The sequence below is a fragment of the Anomaloglossus baeobatrachus genome, chromosome 6 (assembly GCF_048569485.1).
Source record: "Anomaloglossus baeobatrachus isolate aAnoBae1 chromosome 6, aAnoBae1.hap1, whole genome shotgun sequence".
NCBI classification, from domain to species: domain Eukaryota; kingdom Metazoa; phylum Chordata; class Amphibia; order Anura; family Aromobatidae; genus Anomaloglossus; species Anomaloglossus baeobatrachus.
In genome coordinates this window covers 19,374,150-19,392,067 of record NC_134358.1, presented here as the reverse complement: position 1 = coordinate 19,392,067, position 17,918 = coordinate 19,374,150, and the positions used below count along the sequence as shown (strand labels likewise).

The following is a 17,918-nucleotide window of genomic DNA, read 5'->3' as shown; positions in this document are numbered from 1 at the left end:
GATGGATGGGCCAGAGGCTGGATCAGTAAAGGGCAGAGAGCTCCACTCCGACTCAGACGGCAGCAAGGTGGAGGTGGGCACTGGTATGGGCTGGGATCATCAAAGATCAACTTGTGGGACCTTTTCGGGTTGAGGATGAAGTGAAGCTCAACTTCCAAATCTACTGCCAGTTTCTGGAGGACAACTTCTTCAAGCAGTGGTACAGGAAGAAGTCGCTATCATTCAAGAAAAACATGATTCTCATGCAGGACAATGCTCCATCACATGCATCCAACTACTCCACAGCGTGGCTGGCCAGTAAAGGTCTAAAAGATGGAAAAATAATGGCATGGCCCCCTTGTTCACCTGATCTGAACCCCATAGAGAACCTGTGGTCCCTCATAAAATGTGAGATCTACAGGGAGGGAAAACAGTCCACCTCTGGGAGCAGTGTCTGGAGGCTGTGGTGGCTGCTTCACGCAATGTTGATCGTAAACAGATCAAGCAATGACAGAATCTATGGATGGTCGCTGCTGAGTGTCATCAGAAAGAAAGGGGGCTATATTGTCACTAATGTTTGGGGGGTTTGTATGTCAGAAACGTTTATTTCTATATTTTGTGCAGTTATATTGGTTTACCTGGTGAAAATAAACCAGTGAGATGGGAATAGATTTGGTTTTTATTAAGTTACCTAATAATTCTGCACAGTAATAGTTACCTGCACAAACACATATCCTCCTAAGATCGCCAAATCTAAAAAAAAACCCCCAACTGCCAAAAATATTAAGCTTTGATATTTATGAGTCTTTTGGGAGGATTGAGAACATAGTTGTTGATCAATAATAAAAAAAAATCCTCTAAAAAACAAGTTATGGAGCTTAAAAAAATGCAGAAAAAAACTGCAGATACTTTCATAAGAGCAGAATCCGAGCTTTTCTGTCCTATAAAAAAAACACTAATAAATGCAGATTCACATCTGACTCAAAAACGCATGAAATAATGTAGAAAAAATGCAGCAAAAATGGAATAACAGAGAATATTATTATTGCGTAGTTTGGTGCAGACATCGACAGAAACAAAAAACCCCAGATTTATGCAACGTGTGAACACAGCTTTATAAACACAAAAACGTGTGAAGTGATGCTTACATAAATATGAGAAAGTTCTGGCACTTATGAATGAATGAACTGACAAATGGGTGTGGCTTGGGTTTGGTTAGGGGTGTGGTCAAAATTTGTTTCTGCTCTTCAAAAGTTGTGAGGTTTGCTAGACCACAAATACGGGACTCTCAGGACTGCAAGAAATGATACTATATAGCCAGGCATCGCAAGAGGGACTGCCAAGCAGGAAGCAAAAGGAGGTAAAACCACAATGTTTCTCCGGCTACGCTGAACTCTGTTGTGCTCCATGTCGGGTTCTGCAGAAGCCCTGGTGTGCTCCGATCTGATCACGTTCCTGGGTGTATATTAGGCTCACCAAGACACACACCTGTGCACGTCTGTGAATGGCTACCTGTCTCCAGGATGTCTCATATCTGCATGCAGCTTCCAGTACCTCAGCTCCCTGTCTGTGTCTACAGGACCTCTGTCTCCTGTCTGTGGTCTCCAGAACGTCTCCTGTATGCCTGCAGCTTCCAGTACCTCTGCTCCCTGTATGTGGTCTCCAGGTCCTCTGTCTCCTGTCTGTGGTATCCAGAACATCTCTTGTCAACGGGTTCCAGTACCTCTACTACAGTCTCCTGTCTGCGGCTTCCACTCCTCTGCTACCAGCCTCATGTCTGTCTGCAGCTTCCAGTACCTCTGCTACAATTCTCTTTTCTTCAAGACCTTTACTGCCTGTCTGCAGTCTCCAAAACTTCTGTGTGCTAGCAGCTTCCAGTACATTTGCTACCAACCTCCTGTCTGCGACTTTCATCACCTTTGTTGTCAGCCTTTTGTCTGCCTGCAGCTTCATCACCTCTGTTTCCAGTCTCTTGTCTGCCTGCAGCTTCATCACCTCTGTTGCCAGTCTTCTGTTTGCCTGCAGCTTCATCATGTATGTTGCCAGCCTCTTGTCTGCCTGCAGCTTTTATCACCTCTGTTGCCAGCCTTCTGTCTGTCTGCAGATTTCATCACCTCTGTTGTCAGCCTTTTGTCTGCCTGCAGCTTTTATCACCTGTTACCAGCTTTCTGTCTGCCTGTGGCTTTTATCACCTCTGTTGTCAGCTTTTTGTCTGCCTGCAGCTTTTATCACCTCTGATGCCAGCCTTCTGTCTGCCTGAAGCTTTCATCACCTCTGTTGTCCTCCTTTTGTTTGCCTGCAGCTTTCATCACCTCTGTTGTCAGCCTTCTGTCTGCCTGCAGCTTTTATCACCTCTGTTACCAGCCTTCTGTCTGCCTGCAGCTTTTATCACCTCTGTTGCCAGCCTTCTGTCTGCCTGCAGCTTTTATCACCTCTGTTGTCAGCCTTTTGTCTGCCTGCAGCTTTTATCACCTCTGTTGTCAGCCTTTTGTCTGCCTGCAGCTTTTATCACCTCTGTTGTCAGCCTTTTGTCTGCCTGCAGCTTTCATCACCTCTGTTGTCAGCCTTTTGTCTGCCTGCAGCTTTTATCACCTCTGTTGTCAGCCTTTTGTCTGCCTGCAGCTTTTATCACCTCTGTTGTCAGCCTCTTGTCTGCCTGCAGCTTTCATTACCTCTGTTGCCAGCCTTTTGTCTGCCTGCAGCTTTCATCACCTCTATTGTCAGCCTTTTGTCTGCCTGCAGCTTTCATCACCTCTGTTGTCAGCCTTTTGCCTGCCTGCAGCTTAGTCTATGTCTTAGACGGTATATATATATATATATATATATATATATATATATATATATACACACACTAGCTGTAGTAATGAACAGGAGAACAAGAGTAAAGTGCAAAAAATAGACAAAATTTATTGAATACACAACAAGACATAAAATTCATTAAAATAGAGCACTACCAGTATATCCTGGGGATGCCAATATAGAATAGACCAGTTTAAATGGCCAAAACAGATCAAAGATACATGCAAGTCGCAGTCTATAGAAATGTGGCTACAGCTGGCCTGAACAAATCACAAATATTGGGAACATACCCAATAACCAGGGAACTGTTAAATGGAAAATAAATAGAGGTCAAATCAAACCGTGATTGCCCACCAGGTTAGGGTGGGGAATCATGGTGATGTCACTGGCTGCGCTGCAAATAATCATAGAACAATAGCAGGGAATAAACATACCATAGCTATATAGCACAAGTGTGCCATTACGATGTATTCCCTTACCTAAAGTGCTGAAGTGCAAGTTACACAAATGCCGGACAGCCAGGCGTAGACACAGACAGTTCCTATAGGGTAGGGAAAGGCATCCTCAGGTGTCAAAAGGTCTCCATCCAACGCGCGTTTCGCGGGGATAGCTTTTTCAAGGTGGTTTTGTGGACAGAGGTATTATGTGCTACTTGTAAGCCTATTTACTTAGCTATATGTAGATTTTTCCTGCTGTGACTTGTTTTGCCGCCGGCTATTAGCCTTTTTAGCATATTTTGCATACTGCAGTTGCCTGAATCCTCTTTGATTGCTTTGCTTAACTATATTATCTATTGACTGTGGATTTCCATATGAATCAATTGTTTGGGCTCCCCCTGCTGTCTGTTTAATGCTAGAACGTGCACTTTTGCACTTTATACTGTTATAGGCTGCAATTCGGGTTGAATATATAAAGAATTTTTCTTGGATGCCTGCAAGCACTGTCTCACTTTATATTTATTAATCCCTGGATACTGCTTTGATCTACAACTATAGTGTTTTATACTCTCTGTCCTCCCAAATACCTGTTGGCATTTTATGTGTTAAATGTTATGTTAATAAATAAAATAGTCTGTTAATAAAATGATTGATTTTGGCCGTATACTATGGTTTCCTGTTGTTTATAACAGAATTCAAGTGCAGATTGTAACGTTTAATTTGAAGGTTTGAACAAAAATATCTGATAGAAATTGTAGGAATTGTCACATTTCTTTACAAACACTCCACATTTTAGGAGGTCAAAAGTAATTGGACAAATAAACCAAACCCAAACAAAATATTTTTATTTTCAATATTTTGTTGCGAATCCTTTGGAGGCAATCACTGCCTTAAGTCTGGAACCCATGGACATCACCAAACGCTGGGTTTCCTCCTTCTTAATGCTTTGCCAGGCCTTTACAGCCGCAGCCTTCAGGTCTTGCTTGTTTGTGGGTCTTTCCGTCTTAAGTCTGGATTTGAGCAAGTGAAATGCATGCTCAATTGGGTTAAGATCTGGTGATTGACTTGGCCATTGCAGAACGTTCCACTTTTTTGCACTCATGAACTCCTGGATAGCTTTGGCTGTATGCTTGGGGTCATTGTCCATCTGTACTATGAAGCGCCGTCCGATCAACTTTGCGGCATTTGGCTGAATCTGGGCTGAAAGTATATCCCGGTACACTGCAGAATTCATCCGGCTACTCTTGTCTGCTGTTATGTCATCAATAAACACAAGTGACCCAGTGCCATTGAAAGCCATGCATGCCCATGCCATCACGTTGCCTCCACCATGTTTTACAGAGGATGTGGTGTGCCTTGGATCATGTGCCGTTCCCTTTCTTCTCCAAACTTTTTTCTTCCCATCATTCTGGTACAGGTTGATCTTTGTCTCATCTGTCCATAGAATACTTTTCCAGAACTGAGCTGGCTTCATGAGGTGTTTTTCAGCAAATTTAACTCTGGCCTGTCTATTTTTGGAATTGATAAATGGTTTGCATCTAGATGTGAACCCTTTGTATTTACTTTCATGGAGTCTTCTCTTTACTGTTGACTTAGAGGCAGATACACCTACTTCACTGAGAGTGTTCTGGACTTCAGTTGATGTTGTGAACGGGTTCTTCTTCACCAAAGAAAGTATGCGGCGATCATCCACCACTGTTGTCATCCGTGGACGCCCAGGCCTTTTTGAGTTCCCAAGCTCACCAGTCAATTCCTTTTTTCTCAGAATTTACCCGACTGTTGATTTTGCTACTCCAAGCATGTCTGCTATCTCTCTGATGGATTTTTTCTTTTTTTTTCAGCCTCAGGATGTTCTGCTTCACCTCAATTGAGAGTTCCTTAGACCGCATGTTGTCTGGTCACAGCAACAGCTTCCAAATGCAAAACCACACATCTGTAATCAACCCCAGACCTTTTAAATACTTCACTGATTACAGGTTAACGAGGGAGACGCCTTCAGAGTTAATTGCAGCCCTTAGAGTCCCTTGTCCAATTACTTTTGGTCCCTTGAAAAACAGGAGGCTATGCATTACAGAGCTATGATTCCTAAACCCTTTCTCCGATTTGGATGTGAAAACTCTCATATTGCAGCTGGGAGTATGCACTTTCAGCCCATATTATATATATAATTGTATTTCTGAACATGTTTTTGTAAACAGATAAAATAACAAAACTTGTGTGTCACTGTCCAAATATTTCTGGCCCTGACTGTACATACTCTCAGCTTCATATAATATATATATAAAAAATAACACTATATATATATATATATATATATATATATATATATATATATATATATATATATATATTGTGAGACTGTGACCGGGGTTATCTATGACGGCCGGTATGTCTCACCCCGGTTGTGCTCACTCCATGATAGAAAGTAAATCCACTCTAGGGTTAATACTGTTTCCCTACAGGCTGAAGGAAGGGTTAAATGGAAACAGGAACGAGGGCAGGTGTGCCGGGTGTGAGGGAGTGAACAGAACTCCCTGAGTCCTCTGCTGGAGAGGCACATGTATATTGCTGTGGACTTTTGTTTGGACATTAAACCGTGTGCTGTGAACCTTAATGCCTGGATCCAGTGTCTTCTGCTGCGCAGCCGACCACGCTACCTCACATATGGTGGAGAATCGGCGGGCATGACAGCCGGTGAGGTGAAGCATCCATCCCTGGTGACCCAGTAGCACATGTCCTGGATTCGAGCGGCTATACTACAGCCCAAACCCGGCGACGCCATGGAGGACATACTAAAGCAGCAGCAACAGACTAATGCACAGCTGCAAGAGGCTAATGCACAGCAGCAACAGACCAATGCACACCTGCTCCGGGCGTTGGAACGTCAGCAGCAATCCTTGCAAATGCAGGACAAAAGGCACCAAGAACAGCTGGTTCAGGCCAATACACGTCAGCAACAAGCCTTGCAATTGCAGGAACAAAGACATCAAGAACAGATGATTCTCCTGGCCAAGTCGATCCGTGCCGGACCGGCAGCAACAACCCCGGGACCGGTTGCAGCCTGACACTCTGAGCCCGGCGCAAATGGTGGAAAGGGTAGTAGTGGATCGTTTTGTGCGCACTTTACCCGTCACCGTTCAATGGTGGGTAGGACAGGGTGACCCGAGTACCCTGGACCAATTAGTGTCCCTGGTAGAGCGGCATGTGGCTACGCAGGACTTGATATGGGACACTGAGACTTTGCGTACCGCCCGTCGGTCCGGCCCCTCCAAGCCTAGGGCCAAGGACCCACCACTGACAACAGTGCAGGAGTCCCCTACCGTCCCGTCTGAGGCCGCGGCCGCCATTCCTGAGGTCCGGAAGGTTCTGTACCCTAAACGACAACCCGTCAAGGGGGTTTCCGTCCCCATTAGATGTTGGCGGTGCCAGCGGGTGGGACATATGGAAGCCCAGTGTCCACTCACCACGGAGCCCATGGATTGTGGGGTTACCCGGCGGGGTTCAATGTATGCTCAGGTGGTGTGTACCGCTGACCTGATCTCCCCAGAGACGGAGCCCCACTTGTGCCAAATACAGGTGAATGGATGTCCGGTTACAGGATTGTTGGATTCCGGAAGCTTAGTGACCCTTGTGCGATCCACCTTGATGGCTAAAGTAAAGGCCACAGGACGTACCGTGGGGGTGGTTTGCATACATGGGGACCGCCGAGACTATCCCACAGGGATTGTCACCATCACAGCACCTTGCGGTCAGGTGCAACATGAGGTGGGACTTCTTAACACTCTTCCTTATGACGTGATCCTAGGAAGGGATCTGCCCTATTTTTGGACTTTATGGAGGGGACCCCCTAAGTCCCCTCAGATATTGGTCAGTCCGGGACCTGAGCCCTACAATCCTGAATCCGGGACGCCTGCCGTAGGGGTCCCCATGATAGGGACAGAGTGTGAACCCGATAGGTCACCCCTAGAGGTCTTGGCAGGAGAGGCTGAGATGGTGGAGCCCATCCCGGAGTTGGAGGCGTCCCCGGATACGTTTGGGACAGCCCAACTCCAGGACCCTACGTTAATACATGCCCGGAGTCGGGTGACAGTAGTTGACGGGGTGGCACAGCTGCCCGGTGCCCAGGTAAGGTACCCCCATTTCGCTCCTAAGCAAGATTTACTCTACCGGGTAGATGAAATACGGGGCGTGGGGGTAGAACAGTTGGTGGTGCCCCAGCCGTATCGCCGGCGGGTCCTCGACTTGGCTCATAAACACCTGATGAGTGGCCACCTAGGGGTCAAGAAAACGCAGGAGCGAATATTGCAAAGGTTCTATTGGCCCGGGGTCTTTGGGGAGGTAAAACGGTTCTGCGAAACCTGCCCGGAGTGTCAGCTTACCGCACCCCTGACCCATTTTCGCAGTCCGTTGGTACCGTTACCCATTATAGAAGTCCCTTTTGAACGGATAGGGATGGATCTGGTGGGGCCCCTCGTAAAGTCCGCTCGAGGGCACCAACACATCCTAGTGATCGTTGACTATGCCACCCGGTATCCCGAGGCGATACCTCTCAGACATACTGCAGCAAAGCTTATAGCTCGGGAGTTGTTTGCTGTGTTCTGCTGGGTGGGGTTGCCCAAGGAGATCCTTACGGATCAGGGGACCCCATTCATGTCTAAAGTGACCAAAGAGCTATGCCGGCTACTCCAGATTAGCAGTTGCGTACGTCTGTGTATCATCCTCAAACGGACGGTTTAGTCGAGCGTTTCAATAAAACCCTGAAAACCATGCTCAAAAGGGTGATCTCCAAAGACGGGAAAGACTGGGATATGATGCTTCCCTATTTGATGTTTGCCATACGAGAGGTGCCACAGGCATCCACGGGGTTTTCGGCTTTTGAATTGTTATACGGGCGACATCCCCGGGGATTGTTGGACCTGGCAAAGGAAACATGGGAGCAAGAGCCCACCCCCCATAAAAGTGTGATTGACCACATTTTGGGTATGCAGAACCGCATAAGCGCGGTCATGCCAATTGTGAAGGAGCATTTACAGGAGGCTCAGGCCGCGCAAAGCGGCCGCTACAATAGACAAGCCACCGTGCGGACCTTTAAACCCGGGGATCGGGTGTTGGTATTAATCCCCACGGCGGAGAGTAAATTCCTGGCTCAGTGGCAAGGCCCCTACGAGATAAAGGAAAGAGTAGGGGTGGTTAACTATAAAGTATTGCAGCCCGGTAGGCGGAAACCTGAACAAATATACCATGTCAACCTATTAAAACCTTGGCAGGAACGGGAAAGCCTGATGGCTGTTTTTTCCCCACCTCCCTCCTCTTCGGGTCGTTCACATCCGGCTCCAGCGACCTCCGGAGAGGACGAACCGGAAGTAAGGATTGGAGAAGTCCTCACCAAGACTCAGAGGCGAGAGGCCCGACGGTTGGTTCAGCAGAACCCCGATGTCTTCTCCGAGCTGCCCGGTAGGACCAGTCTGATACGACATGATATTGTCACCGAGCCCCACCTGAAGGTACGCCTGAAGTCATACCGGGTACCGGAGGCTCGACGACAAGCCATATCGGAGGAAGTAAAGACAATGTTACGCCTGGGGGTCATCGAAAAATCCCGGAGTGAATGGGCTAGTCCGATTGTCCTAATACCAAAACCCGATGGCTCCTTAAGGTTCTGCAATGACTTTAGGAGATTGAACGAAATATCCAAGTTCGATCTCTACCCCATGCCCCGGGTGGATGAGCTGATTGATAGGCTGGGACAGGCGCGATATTTTACCACGCTCGACCTGACCAAGGGGTACTGGCAGGTGCCACTGACGGAGTCCGCCAAGGAGAAAACCACTTTTGTTACGCCGGAGGGTCTCTTCCACTATGTTGTCTTGCCTTTTGGGTTACATGGCGCTCCGGCCACGTTCCAGAGGTTGATGGACTTAGTGCTGGAACCGCACCAGGCGTATGCATCAGCGTACCTGGATGACATCATTATTTACAGCTCCGATTGGCAGACCCACTTGGCACAGGTACAAGCGGTGGTGGACGCGCTGCGAACAGCCGGATTGACAGCCAATCCCAAGAAATGTGCATTGGGACTCACGGAAGCCCGCTACTTGGGCTACGTGATAGGCCAAGGAGTGATTAAGCCCCAAATTAACAAGGTTGAGGCGATCCAGAAGTGGTCTAGACCCCTGACCACGAAGCAGGTTAGGGCCTTCCTGGGTATCGTGGGGTACTACAGGAGGTTTGTAAAGGATTTTGCGGGACTATCAGCCCCCTTGACGGACCTTCTCAAAGGCAAGAAGTCCGTCATGGTGCGCTGGACTCCGCAGGCCGAGGACTCCTTCCGGGCCCTGAAGGAGGTCCTGTGCGGACAGCCCGTTCTTGTACACCCTGATTTCCGGAAGGAGTTCATAGTACAGACTGACGCCTCAGAGGTCGGCCTGGGGGCAGTGCTGTCTCAGGTGGTTCAGGGGGAGGAACACCCCGTCACCTTCTTGAGTAGGAAGCTCACCCCTCCCGAGCGGAATTATAGCGTAGTGGAGAAGGAGTGCCTGGCGATCAAGTGGGCCTTGGAGTCCCTACGCTATTACCTGCTGGGACGGCAGTTTCGCTTGGTGACAGATCACTCTCCACTGGTCTGGATGAGGTCCGCCAAGGAACGGAATGCCCGGGTTACCCGGTGGTTCCTTTCTCTGAAGAACTTCCGGTTTACGGTTGAACATAGGGCTGGTAGGTTGCAGGGCAACGCCGATGCCTTGTCCCGCGGCCCGTGTTTGATGGCGGGAGTTCAACCCCGCACGCTTGAACTGAGGGGGGGGTATGTGAGACTGTGACCGGGGTTATCTATGATGGCCGGTATGTCTCGCCCCGGTTGTGCTCACTCCATGATAGAAAGTAAATCCACTCTAGGGTTAATACTGTTTCCCTACAGGCTGAAGGAAGGGTTAAATGGAAACAGGAACGAGGGCAGGTGTGCCGGGTGTGAGGGAGTGAACAGAACTGCCTGAGTCCTCTGCCGGAGAGGCACATGTATATTGCTGTGGACTTTTGTTTGGACATTAAACCGTGTGCTGTGAACCTTAATGCCTGGATCCCGTGTCTTCTGCTGCGCAGCCGACCGTGCTACCTCACAATATATATTACTGTATATATATATATATATATATATATATATATAGTATGTATATATATATATATATATATATATATATATATATAATCTTATGGACGAAGGACCATTTATTGTTCAAAGTGTATGACTCAGTGCACCTATATAGAAGCCATTCTTTACATAAAGCATAGCGTCTAAGCAAGCAATTGAATTGCATTTATTAACAGGCTCTGTACCATTATATGTGAAGACTATAGTTTTATACATTCCTAAATTTAGAATCTAAACAATAAAAACCTTCACATTCATTGATCTCTTAATTGTCTACAATTATACTTATTAAATTGACCAATTAATATTGTCAGTAATGTTTTCACACATACAAGAGATGTTGTGCACCATAGTTCCAATGTTGTGAACTCCCATTGGCTGCAATGAATGATGATGTCATAGGTGAGGTCCAGCGACGCGGCTGATGACATCACACAACATAGAATGTTAACATCACCTGTGTTCCAACACAGACACTTGCCTGGTAAAGAAACCCTGTTCAGATCTAACCAGGAGCTTCTCCAAAACGACACCATGGACAGATCTAACCAGGAGCTTCTCCAAAACGACATCATGGACATTATTCCCAACAGTTGCAATGATCAGGAAGCCATAACCGCTGAATGTTCACGTCTACTTAAGGAAAATGCTGAACTGCGCAAACTGATGGGATTTATGCAGGAGAACAAGGAGCTTCGCCTTACTTTAAAGGACCATGAAAAGTCATCTAAACGCCTGCCAATACCAGGAGAACACAAGAAAGACCACCAGGGTAAGACTGGGTTTACCCATTGGGGATTTCTCACAAATCAAAAAATTGTACTGACCTCATGTTTGATGCTTCCTAAATTGATGGGCATAATTTGGCTAAATAATTGTGGAGACTATAGATTGGTGACCTAACCTGTACAAATGTAAGGGAAACATATGACAGTTGGTTCTCCTTCGAGACAAGAAATATCCAGAAGAATTGGAATATTAATGTAAATTTTATTTCCTACAACTATATTGTATTCGGTCTGGTTCTAGTAACTTGTCTTACATTGGTAACAATCAGAAAGCCATGAAGTAAAAGCTACTGTCATATAGGGCCTCTGGTTTAGGCAGATCTTGCTAAGTCAAGGCTTATGGCTTGAAGCTCTTAAATTGCACCCAACCTACCATCAACCACCAGTGGTGCTTAGTTTTGTAATGGGATGCAGTGGTAGCAATTCCAGGGGTGGACGTATTATTGGTGCACCCTGTGCAGCTGCACTGGGGTCCAAGCGGTAAGGGGATCCATCTCTACCTCCGAAGAAGGTAGAATAGTCCAATAGTGCGTCTTCTTTGAGAATTCAGTTAAGAATGTTGCTGTCACTTTTTTACTGAAGATTTGCAGATTGATGCATGGAAACCTCAAATGTGAAAATCTAAACTTTTTCCATATTTATGTGATTATTACAGTCAATATCGAAAGAAAGCCAAAGACCGACTCCTGCCCTCCTGTAGGTGAGTTGATATTATACTATCTGTATGAGTAACCCTATGCTTTACCATATCTCCTTCTAGTATGTATATACTGTTGGCCAAGAACAGCTGGTCTACAAGAGGTCTATAAGAGGCCACAATCTCATGGTGCTCAGGTGTAGTTGTATACTGTTGGCCAAGAACAGCTGGTCTACAAGAGGTCTATAAGAGGCTACAATCCCATGGTGCTCAGGCGTAGTTGTATACTGTTGGCCAAGAACAGCTGGTCTACAAGAGGTCTATAAGAGGCCACAATCCCATGGTGCTCAGGCGTAGTTGTATACTGTTGGCCAAGAACAGCTGGTCTACAAGAGGTCTTTAAGAGGCCACAATCCCATGGTGCTCAGGTGTAGTTGTATACTGTTGGCCAAGAACAGCTGGTCTACAAGAGGTCTATAAGAGGCCACAATCCCATGGTGCTCAGGTGTAGTTGTATACTGTTGGTCAAGAACAGCTGGTCTACAAGAGGTCTATAAGAGGCCACAATCCCATGGTGCTCAAGCGTAGTTGTATACTGTTGGCCAAGAACAGCTGGTCTACAAGAGGCCACAATCCCATGGTGCTCATGGCCAAGAACAGCTGGTCTACAAGAGGTCTACAAGAGGCCACAATCTCATGGTACTCAGAAGTAGTGACAGAAGGCACCGTGGTCGCAGGGATCAAATAGTGTTTGTTATGGGCTAAAACTATTCTCTCCATTACGGTCAATAACCTCCCAGAGATCATTATTTCTTGCCCACCGGTTGTCCACAGATTACCGTAAAATAGGACAGGCACTTAGCGCCAGTTCAAGTTGGTATGCATTCAGTCATTCATACATCTTTCCTTAATTTCCTATTGATCTTTTGCAGAATCTGAAAAGGTGAAGAAGTGTCAACGCATTGTGGGTGAGATCGCCTTTCAACTAGACCGCCGAATTCTGGCTGCCATCTTCGTGGAGCAACACCGGCTTTACGGATACCGCGTGTCTGATATAGCACAAAGGATTATACAGGTAGAAAAGCTAAAACAATACAATTTTTATTGTAAAGGTGGTGAAGATACTGCATGTTGGTCAATATGTGGGTTGTAATTGGCTTATTTGTTTACAGACACCATGTTCTCACTTTATATATGTTCTTCAAACACAACGGATTTCTTCATGTTACTAAAGAGTTTGTTCAAAACGTATATATTTTGTAAGATATGACGAATATATAAAATTTGAAATGGTGTCCAAAGATGGCAAATGTTTGGTCTATTTATTGTATATAACCAAGATGTATTTAAAATATATTTCATGATTGCAGGTGACCACAAATCCACAGACCGGCAAAGTGAATGAAAATTTAAGATCTGAGCTGCACCTTCGCTACCATCACGTAATGGAACAGTTGCACATGTTGGGCTATATCCCCGAAGTGCACAGCTACTTTACAGAAACCCTAGTCAACACCTATGGGATCATGAAGGACAGAAAAATTGAAACCGAAGAATTTTCCTCCATTAATGACCCACAATACCTCAGCAACATGATAACTGAGTGCATGCCAAGTCATAGCGTGAAGAACATCCTGATTATCCTAAAATGCCTGGCACATTTGGCCAAAAAAGATGGAAAGCCCCTGTTCTGTCTGCCCTCCAGTGAAGTTCAAATTCAGTCACCCGTCGTGACTCAGTCTTCCAATTAAAGGTGCAAATGTAGGACTCAAGTTCTTTCTTTCAGTCGTCATATTTGTTGTCGACTTGGTTGTGTGATCACAAAATCGAATCTTTCCTTAGATTGAAAAACACTTACAGGACAGTGGATCTCCCCACTGCCATTGGCCCCGTCTTCCACCAATCAGTGTGTGGGACAGCATACATGATGACATCACATGATCGCATGTGCTGTGTGGAGCATCAATGCACCAAAGACCAGAGCAGAGCGCTGAGGGAACGAGAGCAAGGTGAGTATGTGGTGGATTTTGTCTCATTTGTGTATGGGATGTTTGCACATATTTAGGATGCTATGTGTCACGCTAGGTACAGGGAAGTACCAAGCCCACAGCGAAAGGGAAGGGAAACCCTGCGTCTAGGGAATGGGAAGATGGTGACCCCTGACCAAACCTACCGCTGATCCCTGTGGTCCATGACCACCATCGATAGGTTCCGCACCTATGCGCCAAGCAGGATATCTGACCCTAGGTATCCCTAGTGCTGGACCCTAAATAGGGAATGGATGGGAAGAGCTCTTTGTCAACCTCACTAAACGCTAAAGGAAGACACAAGGAGGACACACAGGAGGAAAATGCATGAACTTCTTATCTACAGATGACAGGTAGCAGTTGAACAAAGTTTTCTGCAATGATACCAGAGGAGTGCAAGCCACCTGCTTGTAACCAGAGCTAGAATGAACTGAGTGATATCACCAGCACCAGTCCAAGGAAGTAAGGGGTATATAAGCACCAAAATAATGCTGATGATCAACATCTGGAAGGAAGGAGCGCTCCTGCTGCGTCCAAAAGGGGGAGAGATGAATCCAGCAGTAAAGCTACCTATACCAATGAATGAAAACAAGGAGGACAAGGAGTTTTAAAGGTACAAAAGTTAAAAAGTTATTTTTATTAGAACAAATATATTAAAAATAGAATGATACATTTTTCCATATGACACAGTTATAATACAATATTAACAGCAAATACGATTAGTACAAAAGAATGGTAAAGTGGGTACACAGACGAGAGTGAACCTAATGAGCGCCCTAAATCAGGTGACCCAAAAAGAATTAAAGGCCGAAACAACGGCTAAATATGAAGGTCAAAAGTGAAAACCTGGGCGCCCGGTCCACAAAACCTGCAGATGGTAAGCGATGGAGAGGCAGGCAGTGATAACCGGGTGTAAGTCCAAAAACAGGGGCTGATCGCTGGGTAAACAGCTAACAGACAGTCAGGCGTTAATGCCTAGGACGCCGGTGCAAATAACATGATGACCGGATGTTACATCTGGTCATCATGTTATTTGCACCGGCGTCCTAGGCATTAACGCCTGACTGTCTGTTAGCTGTTTACCCAGCGATCAGCCCCTGTTTTTGGACTTACACCCGGTTATCACTGCCTGCCTCTCCATCGCTTACCATCTGCAGGTTTTGTGGACCGGGCGCCCAGGTTTTCACTTTTGACCTTCATCTTTAGCCGTTGTTTCGGCCTTTAATTCTTTTTGGGTCACCTGATTTAGGGCGCTCATTAGGTTCACTCTCGTCTGTGTACCCACTTTACCATTCTTTTGTACTAATCGTATTTGCTGTTAATATTGTATTATAACTGTGTCATATGGAAAAATGTATCATTCTATTTTTAATATATTTGTTCTAATAAAAATAACTTTTTAACTTTTGTACCTTTAAAACTCCTTGTCCTCCTTGTTTTCATGACTACTGGAGTGGTATGGGCTCGGCACCTCTCATTGTATTGTTGTTGACCCTATTTTGCTATGTAATGTGCCGTAAGCTTTTTTGTTCTATACCAATGAATACTGACAGCAGGAACAATGGAAAGTCAGGGAGTATTCTGTGCAGCAAATGCTATGACCTTCTATGGCCAGAAACCATATGACTGTCTGCAGGGCCGTATTTACCATTAGTCACCCGTGGTCCCGTGCCTGGGGCGGCAGGATGCGGGGGGGCGGCACCTTCTAGCAGTAAAAAAAAAATTTTTTTTTTTTTTACATGTCCATTAAATCCGCTGTATTTTCGGAGGGGGGAGAGGCGCACCTCCATTTATTTGTATCCGCATCAATTAAGACGTAAATGCATACAAACTGCGGCGGCCGGGCACAGAGAGCTGATTGACCCCGAAACTGCCGGCGCCTGCACTTCCGGGGTCACAAGCGCGCCAATCAGCTCCTTCCTCTGTGCTTCGTCCAATGCTGTGTGGATTTCACATGGAAAGCTCACAGCAGGACGCCGCAGAGGACGCCACGATGGAAGCTGGTGTCAGAATTGGATACTCACGTGAGCCAGGAAGATGAAAGCAGGCCCTGGAGCAGGTAAGTGCTCGCAGAGCTGCAGATTCATAAGGAGCGTGGGGGTGTCTCTAATGCAGACTGGAGATCTGCGCATGTGGTGGGGGGAGAGAGGCTGATATTGGGGGAGACTTGGGGGAAGAGAAGCTGATACTGGGGGAGGCTGGGAGGAGAGAGTCTGATGCTGGGGGAGGCTGATGCTGGGGAAGGCTAGGAGGGGGAGGCTGATGCTGTGGGAGGCTGGGAGGAGGGAGGCTGATGCTGAGGGAGGCTGATGCTGGGGGAGGCTGAGAGGAAAGAGGCTGATGCTGGGGGAGGCTGATGCTGGGGGAGGCTGGGAGGAAAGAGGCTGATGCTGGGGGAGGCTGATGCTGGGGGAGGCTGGGACGAGGAAGGCTGATGCTGGGGGAGGCTGATGCTGGGGAAGGCTGGGAGGAGGGAGGCTGATGCTGAGTTGGGTGATGCTGGGGGAGGCTGGGGGGAGAGAGGCTGATGCTGGGGGAGGCTGGGAGGAGAGAGGCTGATGCTGGGGGAGGCTGGGAGGAGAGAGGCTGATGCTGGGGGAGGGTGGGAGGAAAGAGGCTGATGCTGGGGGAGGCTGGGAGGAGAGAGGCTGATGCTGGAAGAGGATGGGAGGAGGGAGGCTGATGCTGGGGGAGGCTGGGAGGAGGGAGGCTGATGCTAAGGGAGGCTGATGCTGGGGGAGGCTGGGAGGAGAGAGGCTGATGCTGGGAGAGGCTGATGCTGGGGGAGGCTGGGAGGAAAGAGGCTGATGCTGAGGGAGGCTGATGCTGGGAGAGGCTGATGCTGCTGGAGGCTCGGAGGAGAGAGGCTGATGCTGAGGGAGGCTGATGCTGGGGGAGGCTGGGAGGAGAGAAGCTGATGCTGGGGGAGGCTCGGAGGAAGGAGGATAATGCTGGGGGAGGCTGGGAGAAGGGAGGCTGATGCTGAGGGAGGCTGATGCTGGGGGAAGCTGGGAGGAGAGAGGCTGATGCTGGGGGAGGCTGATGCTGGGAGAGGCTGATGCTGGGGGAGGCTGATGCTGGGGAAGGCTGGGAGGACAGAGGCTGATGCTGGGGGAGGCTGATGCTGGGAGAGGCTGGGAGGGGGGAGGCTGATACTGGGGGAGGCTGGGAGGGGGGAGGCTGGGAGGAGAGAGGCTGATGCTGGGGGAGGCTGGGAGAAGAGAGGTTGATGCTGGGGGCAGAGAGGCTGATGCTGGGGGCAGAGAGGCTGATGCTGGGGGAGAGAGGCTGATGCTGGGGGAAGCTGGGGTTGAGAGGCTGATGCTGGGGAAAGCTGGGGGAGAGAGGCTGAAACTGGGGGAGGCTGGGGGGGAGAGAGGCTGATGCTGGGGGACGCTGGGGGGAGAGAGGTTGATGCTGGGGGGGTTGGGGAAGAGAGGATGATGCTGGGGGAGAGGCTTCAGGTAAAGGCGGGGGGAGAGCGGCTGCTGCTGGGGGAATGGGAGAGAGGGGCCAATCCTAGAGACAGAGGACAAGAGTTGAGGGATAGTGCAATGACAAAATCAATGGGGGGAGTGTAAGGACTCAGAATGAGAGGGAGGCAGCATTGGGAGCTCATTATGGGGAAGGGGCAGCATGTGTGGGCTCAGTATGGAGTGGAGCAATGTAGGGAAGTCGATATCAAGAGTGGGATAGTGTGTGTGTGTGTGTGGGGGGGGTGTCTCAGCATAAGCGTTAGTGTGGTGGTCTTAGTATGATGAATGGGGCAGCATGGAGGTGTCATTATGGAAAAGAGGAAGGCAGCATTAGGAGCTCATGGAGAGGGGCAGCATGCATGGGACATTGTGAGGAGGGAGCAGCATGCATGGGACATTGTGAGGAGGGGGCAGCATGCATGGGACATTGTGAGGAGGGAGCAGCATGCATGGGACATTGTGAGGAGGGAGCAGCATGCATGGGACATTGTGAGGAGGGGGCAGCATGCATGGGACATTGTGAGGAGGGAACAGCATGCATGGGACATTGTGAGGAGGGGGCAGCATGCATGGGACATTGTGAGGAGGCGGCAGCATGCATGGGACATTGTGAGGAGGGGGCAGCATG

The 17,918-nt window shown here is 47.9% G+C and overlaps 1 protein-coding gene across 1 annotated transcript; it reads left to right on the top strand.

The window, feature by feature from the left end:
• The first annotated feature begins 10,814 nt into the window (after window positions 1–10,814).
• On the top strand, window positions 10,815–13,559 carry LOC142243905 (speriolin-like). The gene is made up of 4 exons (XM_075316102.1): window positions 10,815–11,134; window positions 11,806–11,850; window positions 12,720–12,862; window positions 13,158–13,559. Exons 1-4 carry the CDS (start codon window positions 10,897–10,899, stop codon window positions 13,536–13,538), a joined length of 807 nt encoding a protein of 268 aa, XP_075172217.1. The 5' UTR covers window positions 10,815–10,896; the 3' UTR covers window positions 13,539–13,559.
• The last annotated feature ends 4,359 nt before the right edge of the window (window positions 13,560–17,918 follow it).

What these genes read in the sequence shown, in the direction of transcription:
- LOC142243905 (XM_075316102.1), top strand. Translation starts at nt 10,897, where the DNA reads ATGGACAGATCTAACCAGGAGCTTCTCCAAAACGACATCATGGACATT. An exon ending in CGACTCCTGCCCTCCTGTAG is followed by an intron (nt 11,851 to 12,719) that starts GTGAGTTGATAT and finishes GATCTTTTGCAG; the next exon opens with AATCTGAAAAGGTGAAGAAG. An exon ending in TAGCACAAAGGATTATACAG is followed by an intron (nt 12,863 to 13,157) that starts GTAGAAAAGCTA and finishes TCATGATTGCAG; the next exon opens with GTGACCACAAATCCACAGAC.